The sequence below is a fragment of the Sorex fumeus genome, unplaced genomic scaffold (genome assembly GCF_029834395.1).
Source record: "Sorex fumeus unplaced genomic scaffold, SorFum_2.1 ptg000072l, whole genome shotgun sequence".
NCBI classification, from domain to species: Eukaryota; Metazoa; Chordata; class Mammalia; order Eulipotyphla; family Soricidae; genus Sorex; species Sorex fumeus.
This window is the reverse complement of record NW_026606129.1, coordinates 10,919,401-10,938,893: the sequence shown is the minus strand read 5'-3', so window position 1 is coordinate 10,938,893 and position 19,493 is coordinate 10,919,401. Positions and strand designations below refer to the sequence as shown.

At 52.4% G+C, this 19,493-nt stretch overlaps 1 protein-coding gene across 3 annotated transcripts in view; it reads left to right on the top strand.

The window, feature by feature from the left end:
• Positions 1–19,493, top strand: part of NR2C2 (nuclear receptor subfamily 2 group C member 2) — a 33,003-nt gene that overhangs the window by 10,100 nt on the left and 3,410 nt on the right. For 2 of the 3 annotated variants that reach the window (XM_056129275.1, XM_056129274.1), the window contains 10 exons: positions 1,614–1,814; positions 3,859–3,961; positions 7,938–8,117; positions 9,055–9,202; positions 9,972–10,065; positions 14,085–14,218; positions 15,746–15,923; positions 17,023–17,144; positions 18,201–18,340; positions 19,305–19,442. In XM_056129275.1, the coding sequence (XP_055985250.1) occupies positions 1,614–1,814; positions 3,859–3,961; positions 7,938–8,117; positions 9,055–9,202; positions 9,972–10,065; positions 14,085–14,218; positions 15,746–15,923; positions 17,023–17,144; positions 18,201–18,340; positions 19,305–19,442 (1,438 nt within the window). The remainder of the gene's footprint in view (positions 1–1,613; positions 1,815–3,858; positions 3,962–7,937; positions 8,118–9,054; positions 9,203–9,971; positions 10,066–14,084; positions 14,219–15,745; positions 15,924–17,022; positions 17,145–18,200; positions 18,341–19,304; positions 19,443–19,493) is intronic. The other variant, XM_056129276.1, reaches the window with a different exon arrangement.

Genomic DNA, 19,493 nt, shown 5'->3' with positions numbered 1-19,493 from the left:
GGTGTGACCCAGGGAACCATACGGGGTGCCAGGGATGGAGCCCAGGCAAGGCACCCCCGCCCCCTGCAGGCCGCTGCTTCAGCCTCTTTCCCCCTTCGGATCTACGTCTCCGTCATGTCTATGTTGCTTATGTTGTTTTCTTTGTGGTTTGTATTCTGTTTCAACTTTTGGGCCACATCCAGCAGTGCTCAGGGCTTGCTCCTGGCTCTGTGCTCGGGGCGGGGATAGCTCCCAGTAGGGCTCTGGGGACCATATGTAGTGCCGGGGATCAAACCCGGGCCCACCACATGCCCTGCCTGCTGTCTGTACAACTGCTCTGACCTGTCATTTTCTTTTGAAGCAGCCCACCTTGTCTGACCTTTTTTCCTTCTGACTGGCCGTTGACAAAGCTGTTGTGTTAGGCTGTATTTGCTGTCTGAATCTGGGAATTCCACATACCATAGCGACATTTATTAAGAGGCGGTCCACAGGGCCACTCCACCCGCGAACAGGCTTGGGGAGCTGAACTCCAGCCAGAGATCGAGTCCGGCTCCCCCAGTCCTGGGGGCAGCCACTCCGTGGGTGTTCCCAGGGGAAAGAGGGAAGGGCTCCATGGTGGGGGACGTGGCCTAGAAGAGGCAGGACAGGAACCAAGTAGCTTCCAAGAACTTCCTGAGCAAGAGCAGAGGTTCCTTTTAAATGTGGCATCTGGACTAGTCAGAAGGGATAAAGATAGAAAGGAGAGCAGAGGGAGATCACGATTTCCAGAGCAGCAGCTTTGGCCCAGCTTTTGTCTTTAGATTTATAGGGACTACAACCAGCAATGCCCAGCCTGGCGGGGCAGCTGATGATTTGGCGCTTGGAGGCCAGTAGGGCCACCGGTGGTGCTTGAGGACTAACGGGGGAGGCCGCGTCCCTACTGGGACTAGGACTCTGATGACTTGGCCTCCTGCTTAGTGGGTGGGGTCAGTGTTGGGACTGCGAACCAGCACCACCCATCAGAGTGGTGGTCACTGCTCTTCTCTATCAGGCAAGGACCCTCGTGACAGAGGGGCTAGCCTTAATGATCTCAGGAAGTGGGGTAGTAGAGGGCTCCGGACTTTAGCACTTCAGTAGGAAGGCAAGACTGGGGCCTTCCTGTTAGAAATCAGTGCTGGAGAGAGAATCAGCAGGTCAGGTGCTTGCCTTGCACGCCGCTGACGGGTCTGATCCTGGTCCCCAAGCCCCACGAGGAGTGACTCCTGAGCACAGCAGCGGGTGGCCCAGAAAGCAAAATGGTTCAGTAAAGAAACAAAGGGAGCGTTTGTTTAAAACTGTCATTCCCAGGCTTTTACATTTTGTTAATTGGTAGCCTTTCAGAAAAGTTTGTCACAGCATTTTTTTTTATGATACCAAGTCTGTCATCTTCTGTTCAGTGTCTTCCACAAAAGACAGGTCATTTTGGCTCTCAGCAGAATAGGAAAGCTACCCTACAGTAAAATCAGTTTCGTGAAAACTGGTTTCTGCGAAGCTCACTGCTGTGTTCTGTGGTTCTCGCATCCCCACGGGCTGGCGAAAGCGCGTGTCGGAGAGGCCGGCAAGCGCACAGGTCACACGATGCTCCATGAGAGCAGCCTTCGTGTTGTGTCTTGTAGATTGTGACAGACCAGCAGACAGGACAGAAAATCCAGATAGTCACCGCGGTGGACGCCTCCGGTTCCCCCAAGCAGCAGTTCATCCTGACCAGCCCAGATGGAGCTGGAACTGGCAAGGTGATCCTGGCTTCTCCGGAGACCTCCAGTGCCAAGCAGCTCATATTCACCACCTCGGACAGCCTTGTCCCTGGCAGGATCCAGGTGAGACTGTCGCGGTGCCCAGTGCTTGTCGCAGTGCTTCACGGCCGGCTGAGCACGGACATGTTGCCCGTTCATTTTTGTTTCCTTTTTCGCTTGGGGGCCACACCTGGCCGTAACTCGGGTCACCCCTGGGTCTGCACTCAGGCATTCTCCCTGGGGTGCTCGGGGATCCAGCCTGGGGCAGCCGAGTGCAAGGCAGGCACCCTGCCCGCGGTACTCTCTGACCCGTGTTTCTGATTTTTAACTCCCTCTTAGAGGTTAGATTCCATCCCTCAGACTTTTGGAAGCCTGTAAATACAGCAGGCTGCTACTTCCGCTAAGGCAGACAGTCAGCAAATGGGTAGCCTAGTCCGGAAGCCAGCCAGATTGGGCCCAGGGGGAATGGAGTGGGGCCTGCAAAGTCAGTGGCTGCAGTCAGGAGTTGTTCGTAAGTCTTCGTAGCTCTGTGTCGGCAAACCTGGGCCCAGCTCCTCCCATCCTTCCTGAAGTCCTGCCTCTGGGTCTGAGTTCTCATCTCTTTTTTGTTTGTTTGGGGTTTTTTTTTTTTTTTTTTTTTTTTTGCTTTTTGGGTCATACCTGGCGATGCTCAGGGGTTACTCCTGGCTTTGCACTCAGGAATCACTCCTGGCAGTGCTCGGGGGACCATATGGGATGCTGGTAATTGAACCCGGGTCGGCCGCGTGTAAGGCAAACACCCTACCCGCTGTGCTATCACTCCAACTCCGAGTTCTCATCTCTTCCTCTGCTGTCTCTCGCTGCTCTGAAAGGGGGGATGGGGTTGAGGCAGGTACAGGAAGAAGAGTGAGGCTTGAAGGATGCAGGGCTACCGCGAAGTCCCGATTCCCAAGTCTCACAGCGGGTGATGGAGGCTCCATGGTTGGAGTATGTCCGTCTAGTCAAGATCAAGGGAGAATCCGTGTGGTTTGTTTGTTTTGCTTTTTAATTTGTGTTAAAATAGACCATGAAGTTGGCCGTCTTAATCATCTCTCTGCACCTCAGTGGTATTCTGTGCTCACATTGTCATGTGACCATCCACGCCTCCTTCTCTAGAATTCCGTCTCTTCCCAGAGTAGACTCTGCCCAGGGAGACTCCCCTTTCTCTCCCTCCAGCCAGCCACCAGCAGCACCTTTCTGCCTTCCGCCTCTCTCCCTCTGACTGCTTCAGAAGGAACGCTCCTGTAGCACGAGCGAGTGTTAATTCTTCCTGTAACAGGAGTATTCCGCTCACATAATCTTTCAATGCCTCTGTTGGAGCACGCGATGAACATCCTCTTTTAAGGCAGAATGGTCTTTCATCGTAGGTAGAAACCACTCATTTGCGGGTGGGTACTCAGCGTTGTTCTTCTTGGGGTCTCTTGCTGCAAATAAGGCAAGGGCCTGTGTGGGTGTATTTTGTTGTTTTGGCGGGGAGGGAATGCAGCTATGAGAAAAGTAAGGAAAGGATTTTATTTTCTTCTAATGGAATAGGGCTCAGACTACCAACATGCTCAACTTTCAAAGCTGTTCTTTTAGGACTCTTTGAGTACAGTAAGTGCTGCTTTTCCTTCCCCAGAGTATGTTCTGGTCATCTAAAAATAGCACGCTTTTTTTTTTGTTTTCTCATATTAGTGTCAGTTTTCTTGAGATGAGAACCATTGTCTGCCTCCTGTAAATAAAGGGCAGCTAGGCCTCGGAGGTCACCTGTTCAAGCACTTCCACTGCCCCCTCACTGCGAAAGACCTAGTCAGTAGCTTGATTATGTCTCTGCCAAATAGTCCATTTTGCATATTTGTGAGCTGTTCCTGGAACAAGAGAGGCAGCCCAAGCGACCTTGTCTCTTTGTGTTGATCTGTATTGGTCCCCCCACCCCGCCAATCCTGGGTTGTGAGGCCAGCCAAGGAAGAGAGCGCAGTGGCACCGGCACCTTGACGGCTGTGGCTCTGGGGTCATTGTCAGGTGGTTTTCCCGTTGCTGTCCCAAGTCCGGAGTTAAGAATCGACAGTTCAGCCCTCTTGCCCGGTGGTGTGGTTTTTAATCAGCACCTGCTTCTCCCCATTCTTCTTAGATTGTCACCGATTCTGCTTCTGTGGAGCGTCTGCTGGGGAAGACTGATGTCCAGCGACCCCAGGTGGTGGAGTACTGTGTGGTTTGCGGCGACAAAGCCTCTGGTGAGTGACCCTTCCTTTGTTCCGCTGTGCTTGTATCAGGGACCAACAGCATCAGCTGGACTGCAGGGCAGGAGGCCGTTAGTGGAGAGGAAGCACGTTCCGTAGGTGTGTCAGCTCCAAAAGAGGAACTGCACTTCCTTACTTGGTTAGCGATGTGAGCGGGCCAGTTTGTTCAGTTGCTCAATTCAGAAGGAAGAGTGTTTTCCGTGATTCATAAATTACATTCACACGTCAAACGTTTCAGTGCTCCCGAGAAAGTAATTTCCCGAGTGCGGTTTGTGCCGGGCTTCGTGATTTCGCACCCGCGTGGTTTGCGTCTTCCCCTGCATCCTGACTGTGACTGTCTCTGCCTTCCCTGGTTACGGCACACTGAGAAACGCTGATGATGGGCGGTCAGGGCATATTGTTGTGTCTGGTCAGGGGTCCCCAGACCGAGTCCCACCTCTGAGCCGTTCTGGTGGAGGAATGCGGGAGCGTCTGGGGAAGCAGCCGTGGCCCGGGCGCCGGGGCAGGCCCCAGGGCCCCCTGGCTGTGCGTGGCGTGCTCTCAGAGCTCGCAGAAATCCTAGGCACTTTGTGGTCTTTTCTTTTTTCATTCTTTTGGTTGGACAGTGATCTTTTTTTCCTTCTTATTTTTTGAAATGTTTATTGAAATAAAGGTAAAGGCCCTCCCGTTGATCGTCGATTTGCTCGAGCGGGCCCAGTAACGTCTCCATTGGAGACTTTTGTTGTTACTGTGTTTGACATATCGAATACTCTCGGTAGCTTGCTGGGCTCTCTGAGAGGGGCAGAGGAATCGAACTTGGGTCGACCATGTTGGCCGCTTGTAAGGCGAACGCCCTACCGCTGTGCTATCGCTCCAGCCCTTTATTGAAATACTAATTTAGAAAGTTGTTCCTAATAAAGTTGTTCCAGACAGATAACATTCCAACCCCACTCCCACCACCCAAGTTCCTGCCCACCCCTCAGCCTACCCCTTAGCAGACATGTAACAAATTTATTTCCTTTTACTTGGCCCAATAAATCTTAAGGGAATGGCAAATAGAATGACCAGATATCAATAAACGTCAGTTTATGGTGATGAATTGCTGTCTGTTTTTAACCTTTCTTGGTTAGTAGCATGCTCAATGCCACATATGGGAAGTTCTTCCTGTTCTTTAAACGAACTTTTTAAATGCTTCTTACAAAACTGGTTTCAAGGCTACGAATTCCTTAAGCTGTTGCCTGTCCATGAAGCTCTGTATAGTTCCTTTAAGTCTGAATGATTATGTAGCTGGATAGAGTATTCTTGAACTGCTCATTCTATTGAGTTTTTGTTCTGTATTCTTCTGGCTTGTAGAGTCTCATTTAATAAATCCGCTCTGCATCTTATGGGCTTTTTTTTGTGTGCAGGTCTTTTTTTGGTTTCGCCGCATTCAGTACTTTGGATTTTTTCATTTTTGAGTATAATGTGTCTTGCCGTTTTCCTAATTTGGTCTTTTTTACACCCCTCAGCCTACCCCTTAGCAGACATGTAACAAATTTACATGTGGCTTCTTGGGTCTTGGTGCCAATAACCCTCAGCTCTAGGAAGTTCTTCTCAGTTATTACTATATTTACTTTTGCTTTTGGGGTTACACCTGGCAATGCTCAGGGGTTATTCCTGGCTCTGCACTCAGGAATTATTCCTGGCGGTGCTCGGGGGACCATATGGGATGCTGGGAATCGAACCCGGGTCGGCCGCGTGCAAGGCAAATGCCCTACCCGCTGTGCTATCGCTCCAGCCCTGATAATTTCTTTATCAAATGTTTCTTTATCACATTTGCCTCCCTTCTCTTCCGGGGCCCTCTGATGCTTCCTTCGCTCCCCTCGAGCCCGACCCTTAGTTCTCTGGTCGCGGTTCTTTTCTTTCCAGGCGATTTCCCACCCTGTTTCCTGCGGCGTCTTCCTCCTCTCGGGCTCCTGTCAGCCTTTTTCATTTCCCCCGCCACGGTCTTCGTTTCTGTCACTTGGCTGTGGCGGGTTATTTGTTCCCACTCTCATACTTTGCCCCGCTGTGCTGACCCCCTGTGCTGTTGTTTCTCGGTGCTCATTGAACCCCCTCCTCGCAGTGTCCTGCAGACACTGAGGGTTACCGGTGTGGACGCCTCCAGTGAGGCTGTTTCACTCACTGAGCTGGGGGCTGCTTTGGGCTTCCCTGGTGATGTCCCGGGTTCCCGTGCTGGGGGTGAGTCTTCGTAGTTATCCCCAGAAGATGCGGAGGGATTAGGCTGGAGAGTGTCTGCCCCCCGCCTGTCTCGGACCATGTTTGTCCCCTGCCCTTCCTGGAGAGTGCTCTTATCCCCGCCCTTCCCGGAGAGTGCTCTGCCCCCTGCCCGTCCTCACAGAGCAACAGGAAGCTTAACTGTGAGCAAAGTGTATATTTTGATTAGGTCTGTTCTGTGTGTGGCAGATTCAGGGGTTGTGGCGTGGACCTTTAACATGATTCATGCCGAGTGTGGAGGCTACTGGGAGGCCCCCCCCCTCCCCAAACTCCCTATCCAGAGGAACAGGCCCAGTACTGTCAGCTGGAGGCCCCTCACCTGGGATGGCGAGCAGCAAACAGAAAGTTTGTTTTTTTGGGGGTTTTTTTGTTTTTATTTTTGTTTTTTTAATTCATTTATTTACTTAAGAGGAGGACCAGAGGAATTGTACAGCAGATGGGGCTGCCATTCCAAGTTCAATCCCAGGTGCCACAGAGTGCCCTGAGTGCCGCTGAGCGTGACCCCAAAAAAAGGCAAAAGAAACTCTGTCGTACCCCCCCCCCCCCGCCCCCAGGCTGTGACTCGGTTTGCTCCCCTGGAGTACCCTCTCCTCCAGCCTCTAGTCCTGGGAAACGCAGCCCGCGCGCCCTTTCTCAGACGCCCTCGCCCGCCCTGGTTGGCCGGGGCCAGTGCTTCTCTGGCCTGACGCTTTCTTGTACTTAGTTCTCTGATAATCAACACTCTGGGCTCGAGGCCCCGCCAGTAAGTGCTTTTTGTTAGCGCAGCAGTCCCGTGTGGCCTGTCTGCCATGGTCAGCACGGTAGAGGCACTCTGCGGTCTTTTTGTTTGGGGAGGGTTTTTGGTTTGTCTCTTGTTTTGGGGCCACCCCTAGATGTGCTGAGGGCTTAATCCTGGATATGCACTCAGGGTTTCGGAGACACTCAGGGTGCCAGGGACAGGACCTGGGTCAGCCAAATGCTGGGCCAGTGCCCTCCCCACTCTCGGTCACTGCATCCCCGTTCTTCAGCCTTTTACACAAGTGAAGCGTGAGCATGATGACGGGGTGGGGTCTCCACTTGGCTTCTCCATTTGGCAGTCCCTTGCAACACTGAAAGCCCTACCCGCAGACTCGAGCCACCTTTGTCTCCAGACGGAAGAGACCACTTTAAGGGTCGAGTGTGCAGGAGAGGAGAGCAAGTGTCCACGTGGTCACTGAGCGCAGCTGCCCTGAAAGGCACTGCTGAGCGCTCACATGCGCACTGGGCAGCGGTGTGCGTGTGAGAACCGAGCACAATGGAACGTGTTTCAGTGGCCAGAAAGGATGTCCTGCGAATGTGTCATCCAGATCCGTAGCTCAGGCGTTGGGGGATGTGCGATCAAACCCGAAGGACACATCCGTGACCAGTCCCAGCTGGAGCAGATGTGTGGACTGGGTAGGCGCACTTGAGCCTGAGGCTGCTGTGGGCAGCACGGAGAGTGTGTCCCTGCAGGGCCAGGGCACGTGTCAGCTGCCCTCCGTGAGCCCCTGCATGGAGTGAGGCCCCTCGTGCGCCCAGAGCTTGACAGGCTGTCATCTAGCTGTCGTCTGTAAGCGGTCAGAGCATCTTTCCCTTGTGCCCTACTTGGAAGCTGGTCCTCAGCCTGTTCTCCCGCAGCTGTTGGTGGCCGGAGGCTCAGACAGACCTGCCTAAAAACAGGGCGAGGGCATCTGGCCGCTTCCTCGCTAAACAGCGCACTGCTCTCTTGCTTGTCCAGGCCGTCACTATGGGGCTGTCAGTTGTGAAGGCTGCAAAGGTTTCTTCAAAAGGAGCGTAAGGAAAAATCTGACCTACAGTTGCCGGAGCAACCAAGACTGTATTATCAATAAACACCATCGGAACCGCTGTCAGTTTTGTCGGCTGAAAAAATGCTTAGAGATGGGCATGAAAATGGAATGTGAGTAACTTGATTTTTCTGTATTGGTTTGGTTTGGAATAGCAATACTTGATAGCAATGTGGGTTAATGAGGAGGGCGAGAGTGAAGTTTCTGTACTTGACTTTAAGGTGCTATAGGGCTGGAAACACAGACAGGAAGTCCAGGATCACTCCCTGGCCCTCATGGTACCCCAGGCACCAGCAGGAGTGACCCTCATGCATCACCAAATCTAGCCCCCGAACAAATGAAATCAGCTTTAAAAGGCTGGGAAGGACTCGCAAGCACGGGGAAGCTTGCCATACACAAGGCGGCGCCTGGTTCCATCCCCGGCACGACAACGGTCCCCGAACATGCTGGGATGGTCCTTGAACGCAGAGCCAGACGTATTCCATGAGCACCACTGGGCCTCAAAGCCAAAGAAATAGAGGCCAGGGCTGTGGCTCTGGGCGTCAGTGTCTCAGGAGACTCTGGCTTCCACCAAGAGTATATTATAGTGTGAAGGAAAAAACCCACTCAGGCCCCATTTGGGATTCCCTTCTGGGTCAGGTAAATGACTCTGCGCCAACACCGCGGGGTTAGTGAGCTCTTTGATGGCGGCGGCCTCCCCTGCAGTCAGGAGGCCGCACGGTGAGTTGTGGGTCTCAGCTGAGGAGTAAAGAGGTGCAGAGTCCCGCACAGTCTTCTCCCGGGAACAGACGCTCCCTTCCCTGAGAGCGGGCCTGGGCCTCGTTCGTGCTTCCTCTTCGAGGAAGCGTTGGTGTTTGTTAGTCTGGGCAAGCCTGCTACGTTTCTCACGCGGCAGTGCCCTCCACCCTGAGCTCTTTCTTTCAACCGTGAACGTTGAGCGTCAGAGCCTGCCATCTCTGCTTTCCCCAGAAGGACCCCTTTCTGCACCCCAAAAGATGCTTATTGATTGGGGTCTCTCCTCTAACATGAATGTTCACGTTGTGATTTAAGCTGTGCAGAGTGAACGGAAGCCCTTCGATGTGCAGCGGGAAAAACCAAGTAATTGCGCTGCTTCCACAGAGAAGATCTATATCCGGAAGGACCTGAGGAGCCCTCTGATAGCCACGCCCACATTTGTGGCAGACAAAGATGGAGCAAGGTCAGTCCCTGTTTCGACAAAGGGCAAAAAAACTGCATCCCTGGCCTCTAGTTATTTGGTTTTTTGAGGGGTGGGATAGTGTCCAGTCAGCCTTGGAACTGATCCAAGTCATGCAACGCTTCCTGGGCAGAGAGCACCTTGTCTGGCCTCATCCCCTCCTCACCTCGGGACAGGCCTCAGATGGCTAATTCCTGGGGGCTCGGGGGAACTGGAGATGGAGCCAGTGGTAAAGTGTCCGGTTCCCGTGGAACCATTTGGCTCCCTGGGTTCGATCCCTAGTGCCAGAAGGATGGGTGGGGAGTGAGGGGGAGCCAAACAGAAAGAATGGGGTCAGAATTTCTCCATCCTCAGGGACTCGGATCATGTGCAGTATTTAGGTGTCAGTCACGTGGAGGAATAGTTTCAGGGGAGTTCCATGGCAATGCCGCGGTTCCTTTTTCCGTCCTGCATAAGCAGGACCCAAGTCTTGTGTGGTCCAGAGGATGAGACCAGAGAATCCTCCGAGATGTTCTGAAGATCGGCCTCTCGGAGAGTGGAGTCTGTGGCCACCGGAGGAGCCCTAAGAAGGGCATCTCCTGGCATCCACAGGCACCACACCGACCTTCGTGCCCATCTCACTGCCTGGTCTGGGAGTGGGGGGGCTGTTCCTTCGAAGGCAGGGTCTTCCCAAAGCTCTCCTGCTACTCAGCTTTGCAGAGTCAGGAGACGTGAATGACCTAATGCCACTGAGCATGGAGCGTCGGTGCTATCCTGGCTTCCTCTCCCCTAGGCAAACAGGCCTTCTCGATCCCGGGATGCTCGTGAACATCCAGCAGCCTTTGATCCGTGAGGACGGCACGGTTCTTCTGGCCACGGACTCCAAGGTGATGTGCTCTGCTTCCTGTGTGTTTTGCTCCCTGCAGAGAGCTGATCTAAATGTGCACCTACCTTCCTCTGGCCTTCAGAAACCAGGTTGAAAGCATGATTGTGTGAGTCAGTTGACTTGTGTCTGTAATCCAGCATCCTGTGGTTTGTCTTAGGGGTGCCACTGACAAACCTTCCAGGAGCTCAGTCATAGGGCCGGAGCCATGCCAACCCAGGGTTGATCCCTGGCGCCCTCTATAGTCCCCCAAGCCCTGCCAGGAGTGATCCCTGAGTATCACAAAGTGTCACAAAGCATTCATTTTGGTTCAAGTCCTTTGACTCTTTGAGGATTCCCCCTCCTGACAAACTGCTGGGCTTCCACAGTGGCCTTTGCCAAGTCGCCTTTTAATTTATTAGTTAGATGATCTTCAGGAGGAAGTCCAGCAGAATTCTGGAAAATCTTGCCTTGAGCCAGTCAGCCATAGGGAGTTTCCCCGTAGCTTGTAGAAAGAGATGCTTGTCGCGCCAAGAGAGAAACAACAGCTCACTTTTGTGAAGATACTGAGGAGAGGATTTTATCCAGCCAAGAGAACATTGGTTTCTCCTTATTTCTGATGAAATCGAGCCATAAAGTAGCAGTGGCCACAACTGCGGCCCAGTTTTTCTCCTCTAGAAGAGGCTTGCTGACAGGGCACTGACGTGGCGCTTTCCTGATTCTGATTTGGAGGTATGGGAGGTCTCCCTGCTCCCTCGTCACAGTTCTGATGCAGAGTGTATGCCCTCATCACTGACAGCAGCTTGTCAGTTCCTCGCAGGCCCCCAGGGCAATATAGGGGGACAGCTGGAAATCATAGAAATGGGGGACCACAGCCCGAAAGGAGTGAAGTGGGAAAAGCAGGATTGATAAGGAAATGAAAATTATTATAAACTGCTTGAGGAGTCACTGTGTTAAGGATCATCCTCTTTTGACCTTTTATCTTTTTGTTGGGGGCGACACTCATTGGTGCCCCGGCAGCAGTCAGGACCTTGTGGTATCAGGGGTCAGACCCAGAGTTCTTTTGTTAGTTTGTTTTGTTTTGGTGGCCACACCCTGTGTTGGGGGACCAGGAAGCGAATTTGGACCAGCTGCCCTCGCCACTCTGCGCTCTCCCGCTCCGTGGGGATGGGACCTGGGGTTCTGGCTCGTAAAGGCGTGTGCTCCAGCTCTTCTCTCTGTGGTTCTGCTTGGGTTGAAGGCCACGCCCGGCCATGCTCAGGTTTTGCTGCTGGGAATGCGCTTGGGAATTCCTCCCCTGGGCCTTGGGGAACTGGGGTGCTGGGGATCCAACCTGGGTTGGATCTCGTGCAAGGAGATGCCCTCCTTGCTGTACCGTCACTCCAGCTCTTTGGGGTTTTTTGTTTGTTTTGCATGTGTTTTTTTAATTTTTATTAAGTAGTCCACTGTATTTATAACGTTTATAACATTCCGTATTCCAGCACCAATCTCACCACCATTTCCATTTTTCCAACCCTTACCCCTTACCCAAGCCTGCCCCAGTAGCAGGCCCTGAATAATTTATTTTGTATTGCTCGTTAATGATTATTTCGATAAAATGATCACAAAAGATTTCCTTAAAAGAAAGTGTGTGAAGATTGTTGTGTCTCACCCTGGTGCCATTAAGCCCTTGTATAAGCGATCACTAACATGTTACAGGTTAAGCCTTGTGTGTTAATGTTGCCTTCTGCTTACGTTCCCGCCAATGTGGTGTGCTGCTCCTGGTATATCAGTGGCTTCGAGTCTGGCGCTCCGGCTCTTTGAACCATCTCCCAGACCTCAGCATCTTTAGGAAAGAAAGGCTGGCTGGGAGCTGCCCTCCGCACCTCCTCTTGGGCTGAACTTGGAGTCTGTCTTAGGGTCAGGCATGGTTGAGTAGGGGGGTAGGAAGAAGTCAAACAAGTTAGATTTATAAGGTACTTGGCACGCCGTGAGCATCATTGAACACTGGTTGGCAAGTAGTGGCACTGGGTAGAACAGAAATACAAAAACTACTTAAAGAAGAGCTAAGAGGAAGAGCTGCAGCATCAGGTGGCATCAGAGCTCATCCCCTCCTCTGTTCCCACCCTGAAGTCGGCCGTGAAGTAGGGGGCGCACATAACACACTTTGGGACCGGAGAGATAGCACAGGGTTCGAGGTATTGCTTTATGCTTGGTCAGCCCTCATCCCATCTCTGGTACCAGCAGGAGCGACCCTAAGCACAGAGCTGGGAGTCATCCCCCACCCACTGGAGGAAAGGGAAAAGGAAGGAAAGCATATGTCTTCAGAAGCTGAGTGTACGGACTCTGCTTAAAAATAACTCTGCGTGCAAGCTGACTGCTTTTGAGCAAGTATAGTCAGACCACGGCAATCCCAGTACGTGGGCCCCGGTTCTCCCCAAGGCTCCACCTTGCTGAGCTACAGAACAGCGCCCAGACCAGGACAGAGCATTGCTGCAGTGGTGTCCGTCAGCTTTTTCTCCCTTCCAGATCAGTCTCTGTCAGGGTGACTGTGAGCTGGTGACTTGACTTGTTAAAAGCTAAGTAGCTGTGTCCCATCAAACTCACCTTTTTCAATACATTGTTCAGTGGCTTTTAATATTCACAAGGTCCTGTAGCCAGCTCATCTCAAAAAGATTTCGAATCTGTTAAGCTGTCACTTTCCTTCTCCCAAACGCCAAACCTGCTGACAGCTCAGCTGACCTGCTTTCTGGCTGGTTCCTCCAGGCTGCATGTTCTCTGTAAAAGAAGTCATAGGAAGTGCCTTTCGGACCAGCTTTTTCCCCAGAGCATAATGTTCCTGAGGTCATCCATGCTTAGTCTGTGTCAGTGCTCCTTTTTATTGCCAGTTAGCGTGCCGTTAAATGCACATATCACATTTCATTTGTTCATCTTTCAGCGGATAAACATGTGGATTGTCTCACCTTTCTGTCAATGTTTATATCACGTTTTATTTTGTCAGCTGATAAACAAGTGGATTATTTTAGCTTTTTGTCTATTATGAATAGTGCTGCTGTGAATTTTTAGGGGTTTTTTTCCATTTGTTTTGTTTGGGGCCACACCCGGCAATTCTCAGGGATTACACCTGGGTCTGCACTCAGGAATCAGTACTCCTGCGGGACTTGGGGGACCATACGGGATGCTGGGGATAGAACCCGAGTGGGCCACAGCAAGGCGAGCGTCCTCCCCGCTGTCTGTTGCTCTAGCCCCTAGGCACACTTTCTTTGGACATGCGTTTTGATTTCTCCTGAGTTCGTACCTCAGAGCTGGGTCCTGTGGTGGGTGAGTGTCTGACCTCCTGGGAGACGCTGGGCCCCTCTCCAGAGTGGCGGCACCATGTATCCTCCCTAGCAGTGGACGAGGGTTCAGGATTTTCTTTTTTTTTTTTTTTTTAATTTTTTTTTTATTTTTTTTTATTAGTGAAACACCATGAGGTACAGTTGTAGATTTACAATTTTTTGTGCTTGGGTTTGATTATACAATGATCAGATACCCATCCCTCCACCAGTGCCCATTTTCCACCACCATGGATAATATCCCCCCCACCCCCATCCCCCCATCCCCCCCTGCCTCTGTGGCAGGGCAATCCCCTGTGTTCTCTCTCTCCTTTTGGGTGTTGTGGTCTGCAAAAGAGGCATTGAGTGGCAAACATGTTCAGTCCATAGTCCACTTTCGACATGCTTCTCCCCTCCCTCCTGGGAGGGTCCTCCAAACACCCTTTATTTGGTGTTCCCTTCTCTATCTGAGCTGCCCTTTCCTCTAGAATGCCCAACTGGCCACTAAGCTATGGAGTAATCCTCCTGGTGCTGATCTCAGGGGTTCAGGATTTTCCGCATCAGCACTTGATATTCAGTATGTCATTTTTGACTACCTTGGAGTACAGTGATACTGTGATCTTGGTGAGTACTTTCAGTGGTATTAAGCATCTTTCATGTGCTTCTTTTTATGTCAGCGTTCCATACGCTTTCCTGGGACAGAGGCAGGGTATGTGTTGTTCACGTCCACCTTACTGTTTTTGTTTGATAGGCTGAAACAAGCCAGGGCGCTCTGGGTACTCTGGCAAACGTAGTCACCTCCCTTGCCAACCTAAGCGAGTCCCTTAACAATGGCGATACGTCGGAAATACAGCCGGAGGACCAGTCTGCGAGTGAGATCACGCGGTACGTACCATGAAGGTGGCTGCGGCACCCACACCCACAGCACTCTGACATCCTGTCCAGTTTAATTAAGGCTGTGCAGTTGTCGTAGGGCCCCTACACATCTGTCTTCATTTCCGTTTTTCTATGGTACTGTGGACACACATCACATGGTATCAGAAGTCAAAACTGCCTTTCATCCCAGACCCAAAAAATGAAGAGTAACTCAGTGAAGCGCGGGAGCAAGTGCATCAGTGGCAGATGTTTCTCTTGTCACTTCCACCTGCATGTAGTTTTCCAAGTTGTGGGTGTGGTGCAGTCATCACTGGGGTCGATGGCTGTCCCTGAGACAGTGGGCATCACCAGCTTATGACTGTTCCTCAGACTCTGGTCATCACTGGGGTCGGTGGCTGTCCCTGAGAGAGCGACATCCCTGGGGTAGGTCATTGACCCTGAGAGAATGGTCATCACCGGGGTAGGTCGCTGTCCTTGAGAGAGCAGTAACTGGTCCCCAGCATCGGTGACAGGCTGCCACAGGCATTTCTTCTTTGCAACTCGACTCTTGTAATTTCCTCCTTTCCTGTAGGACAGATCATACCTGCCTGTCTGGTCAGCTTGGAAGGGACATGGCTAGGGATCATGAAGTTTGCTGGCCCTTTAAGTTCACTTGTGCCATTGATCAGCAAAGTCAAGATTCGGAATCCATCAGCTGATGGATTTGAGTTAGGTTCAATTCTGATTCTGCCACTAACTGGGCAGGTATTCTTGGGAAAGGTATTTAACATCTTTAAGCCTTGGCTTGCACATCTGTGAAAGGAAGAACATTTCTCCCTGGAGCGTCGTTGAGAAAAGGGTTGGCACACAGGGTTCGCGAATGCGCTCTGGCACGCGGGAGCGAGCTGGGAGTTAGCCAGCACCAGAAGCGTGGCCCAAAAAGTAGGAGGAAGATTACACAGGAAAATAATGTAAAAGGACGGGAATGGGTAAATTTGGTGGAAGTGATAAATTGTGTGGTGAAGGAACGGACACACTTTAAGCTCAGCGTACCCGATACAGATCTGTGTATATGTGTACACACCTATGCATATATATATATATACACATATATGTGTGTGTGTGTATGTATATATAGATAGATATAGATACAGATATAGATATAGTAGATATACATGCTGCCATAATTTTTTAGTATTTTGCTTTGGGGCCACACGCAGTGGTGGTCAGAACTTACTCCTGGCTCTGTGCTCAGTATCATTCCTGGCGGAGCTTGGGGCAGCAGATGGGATGCTGGGGTTGAGGCTGGGTTGGCCCCAGGCAAGGCGAGTGTCCTGCCCGTCCCTTCACCTTTTTAAGTACGCTCTGTATACCTCAGTGCCCCGACGGAAGATTAATATCACAGAACACCTTCACTCGCTCTCCCTTCCCTCACAGATGCCATTTGATCACCCTCTCTCTGGGCATTGTGGTTTGAAACTACGCCTCAGCTAGGATTCTGTTCTCCCTAAAAGCTGTGCATTTTACAACATCTGCTTGCTTCGTTTTTGCTCTCAGGGCATTTGATACCTTAGCTAAAGCACTTACTACCACAGACAGCTCCTCCCCGCCGAGCCTGGCTGACGGGCTGGACACGAGTGGTGGAGGAAGCATCCACGTCATCAGCAGAGACCAGTCCACACCCATCATTGAGGTGGAGGGCCCCCTCCTGTCGGACACTCATGTCACGTTTAAGGTGAGTGCGCTGGCGAACCGGGTGCCCTGGCACCCAGCTTGCGGGAGAGGGGTCTGTCACAGCTGGTGTGCCGCGGCGAAGGTCACCCCCGCACAGAAGCTCCCTCTGCCATTAGCACCTGCTACCCCTCATCCTGTCCTGCAGGGCCCCGCTGCTCTGAAGGCAGCCTGAGTCCTCCTGCTCGCGGACCCACGACTGCTGGCACTCACTTCCTGGCCTCTGCCTCACCTCGCAGGCAGCAGGCCTCACTCCCAGCCGCCCCCCGATCCTGTCCCCCTCAGCAACACGGGTAGATCTCGGATAACCTTGGGAGCGCTGCTAAGGCCCTGGCGAGCTCTCCTCCTCTCACCTGCTCTCAGGGCACTCACAGCTTCCCCGAAGCCCTCCCGGTCTTGAACTACAAAGCATGAGTCTCCTTTCTCCCTAGAATTCTCTGCCGAAAGAGCTGATGGGCCACTTAGGAAGGTTGAACCAGGGATGCAGAAGGAACAGCTCCGTGGGCACTAAGTACCGCACCCTCTAGACAGTGGAGTGCCCAGAGCCCTGGGCCTGATACCCTGGTGGTGTGTCTCACCCTCCTGCCAGACAGCTCTCCCCAAACGCCCAGCCAGGCACGGACCCTGCTCCTGGGCCCACACACACGAGCCTGCAGCTCCAAGCAGAAGTGCCTTAGGATGAGTCACAACTCAGCTGAAGCAGGAGTTTATTTATTTGTTGCTTTGTGGGTCACACCCAGTGATGCTCAGGGGTTACTCCTGCCTCTACACTCAGGAATTTCTCCTGACTGTGCTTGGGGGACCGTACCGGATGCCGGGGCTTGAACCCAAGTCAATTGTGTGCAACGCAAATACCCTACCCGCTGTACTGTCCTTCTGGCCCCCGAAGCAGGATTTAGAAGTCTGCTCTGCACGCAGACCACATCCCCAGGGTCATCACACCTGTCTAATTGGGCCAAAGAAAAACAAAGCCAGGATTTTCAGCGTCAGAGATGGTGACAGTGCTGCCATGATTGTCGAAATGCCACAGGGACTCATGGCGACAGACAAAGCCATTCTCTGTCCTGCCAACACCTCCTGTTCTCCGCCCCTCCTCTCCTCAGCTCACCATGCCCAGCCCCATGCCCGAGTACCTCAACGTGCACTACATCTGCGAGTCCGCCTCCCGCCTGCTCTTCCTCTCCATGCACTGGGCCAGGTCGATCCCGGCCTTCCAGGCTCTTGGGTGAGTCATCTTTTACTCTGCCCTCTCCTTTCTCGGGGGTGCCAAGGGTACCCGAGGGCTCTGCTGGGAAGGCTGTCAGTGGCCCAAGGCAGAGGCCCCTAGTGGCAGTCGGGGGGGGGGGGGGCTCCCCCAGCCCTCTGCCTCTGTGCCTGGTGCCCGAGCCAAGTGTGCAGTGGAATAGAGGGCAGGAGTTATCCAGAAGTCGTGTGTGTGTGTGTGTGTGTGTGTGTGTGTGTGTGTGTGTGTGTGTGTGTCACTTCCAGCGATGCTCAGGATTTCCTCCTGGCTCTGTGCTCAGGGATCACTACTATCAGGACTCAGAGACCACATAGGGTGCCAGGGATTTGCACTCAGTTGGCCATATGCAAAGCCAGCACCCTACCTGCCGTACTACCACTCGGTCCCTCGTCCTGAAGTCGAGGGCTGCTGCAGCTGGCTGGGGCGTTCCAGAGTAAGTCATAGTGTCTGCAGGGTATCCACCAAGCTGTCCTGAGCGTGCTGCCCAAAACAGGATCGGCTTGTCTGACCCCTTCCTCCTGCCTGCGTTTCTAGTCTCTCCCCATGGGGGCCTCAGGCCCTTGAGTCTCAGGGGAGATGCGGGGTGGGCTCCTCTCACGCCAGCACTGCTGTGATTTCGAGGCTACCAAAGCTGCTGGTTCTTGAAATCTGAAGCAGTGTCTCCAAGGAGGGGATGGCGCCCCCTGGGGCATGGGAACAGGTGAGAGTTGGGGCCCCGTCATACCCTGGAGTGGAATTAGGGGGTATTTTCTGTTTGTTCACTCAAACATGGTAGATTCTGGTAGGATACTCTCGAGTTTATTTTTCCCCTGTAAAAGGGGCAGTAGGTTAAGTCCTTCTGGGGCGCTCTTGCCTAAGGAATCCTTTGCACAGGACTCTGTGTTTGCCCTCACGGCACGTTAGTTTAGCTGTGTACGGGCAGTGATGCAGTGGAGGCTAACCCTGGCTAGGCCCCAGACCTGCACTGTACGTTTTCTGAATCCGCTTGTTTCAGCTGGGCTTGGAGAAGTGCCAACATCCTGGTATCTGTGTTCCTAGGCAGGACTGCAACACCAGCCTGGTGCGGGCCTGCTGGAATGAGCTCTTCACCCTCGGCCTGGCCCAGTGTGCCCAGGTCATGAGTCTCTCCACTATCTTGGCGGCCATCGTCAACCACCTGCAGAACAGCATCCAGGAAGGTAGGCCTGGGCCAGGCGAGCAGGCCCTACACGGCGGCCTGCAGGAGGGTAGGCTCACCAACTCTCAAACCCTAGAGAAACTGTTCTCTCCTCATTACACTTGGGGAAACTGAGGTTCACTTGGTTTGTGCCAAATGAAAGAACAAGTAGAAGGGTTGGAGCTTCGGTCTGGACTCGGGGTTTGGGGCTCAGCTCTTTTCTTTTCTCAAGAGTGAGCAGGCGATTCTTCCCTAGTAAGGCCTTTGGCAGCATCTGACCTTTGGTGGTCCAGGCCCACCGTGTCAGGGTGGGAGCTGCCCGGTGCAATGCGATCTCTGCGCTGCCCAGACACGACTCACGGGCCTCTGCGGGGCTGGGGTGCAGCTGCTGCGCCCAGCTTTCTTTTCTAGTCATTCCTTTGGATTCTTCAAATCCTATAACATTTTATTGAATTTGTTAGATTGTTCACAAACTTTCCTTTTTTTTTTCCCCTTCTGCTCACGAACGTTTAAGTTTTCATTATTTAGCTGGTTGTGATACCTTCAGTAAGATATCATGAATTAGATCATTTATTACAAAATTGTTTGGTCAACTAAAAAAAAAGTAGGCATTTAATTTGTATGTTGGCAAACATGTATTAAGTGCCTGCAGGCTTAGAAGACCTGAGTGCTGATGAGAACTGGCATCTAGGTCGTGAGCAGAGGCCCGGGAGTCACCTGCCCACACCCAGACCCAGAGTGCCGCCCGGGTTCCAGGAAGCCTCGCTGGCTACAGGCTCCGTAGTGGGCAAACGATCTAGCGCAAGGGATGTGGGACTTGGGCCCGTTGCCTGCAGCTGGAGAACGAAGCTCTTAGCCATCGTCAGATATTTGGGGTTGCTTCTTGTTTTGTTTTTTCATTCAAAAGGAAAATGATTCCATCTTTGTGGCCCTTCAAAGCAGCGTGTGTTCCCGTTGACATGAGGGTCTGTGTTCTTCATTCCCAGACAAACTTTCTGGTGACCGGATAAAGCAAGTCATGGAGCACATCTGGAAGCTTCAGGAGTTCTGTAACAGTATGGCCAAGCTGGATATTGACGGCTATGAGTATGCATACCTTAAAGCTATAGTTCTCTTTAGCCCGGGTAAGATATGCCATGGGGACTCATGAGCATTTTCCACTGTGTCTACTGATA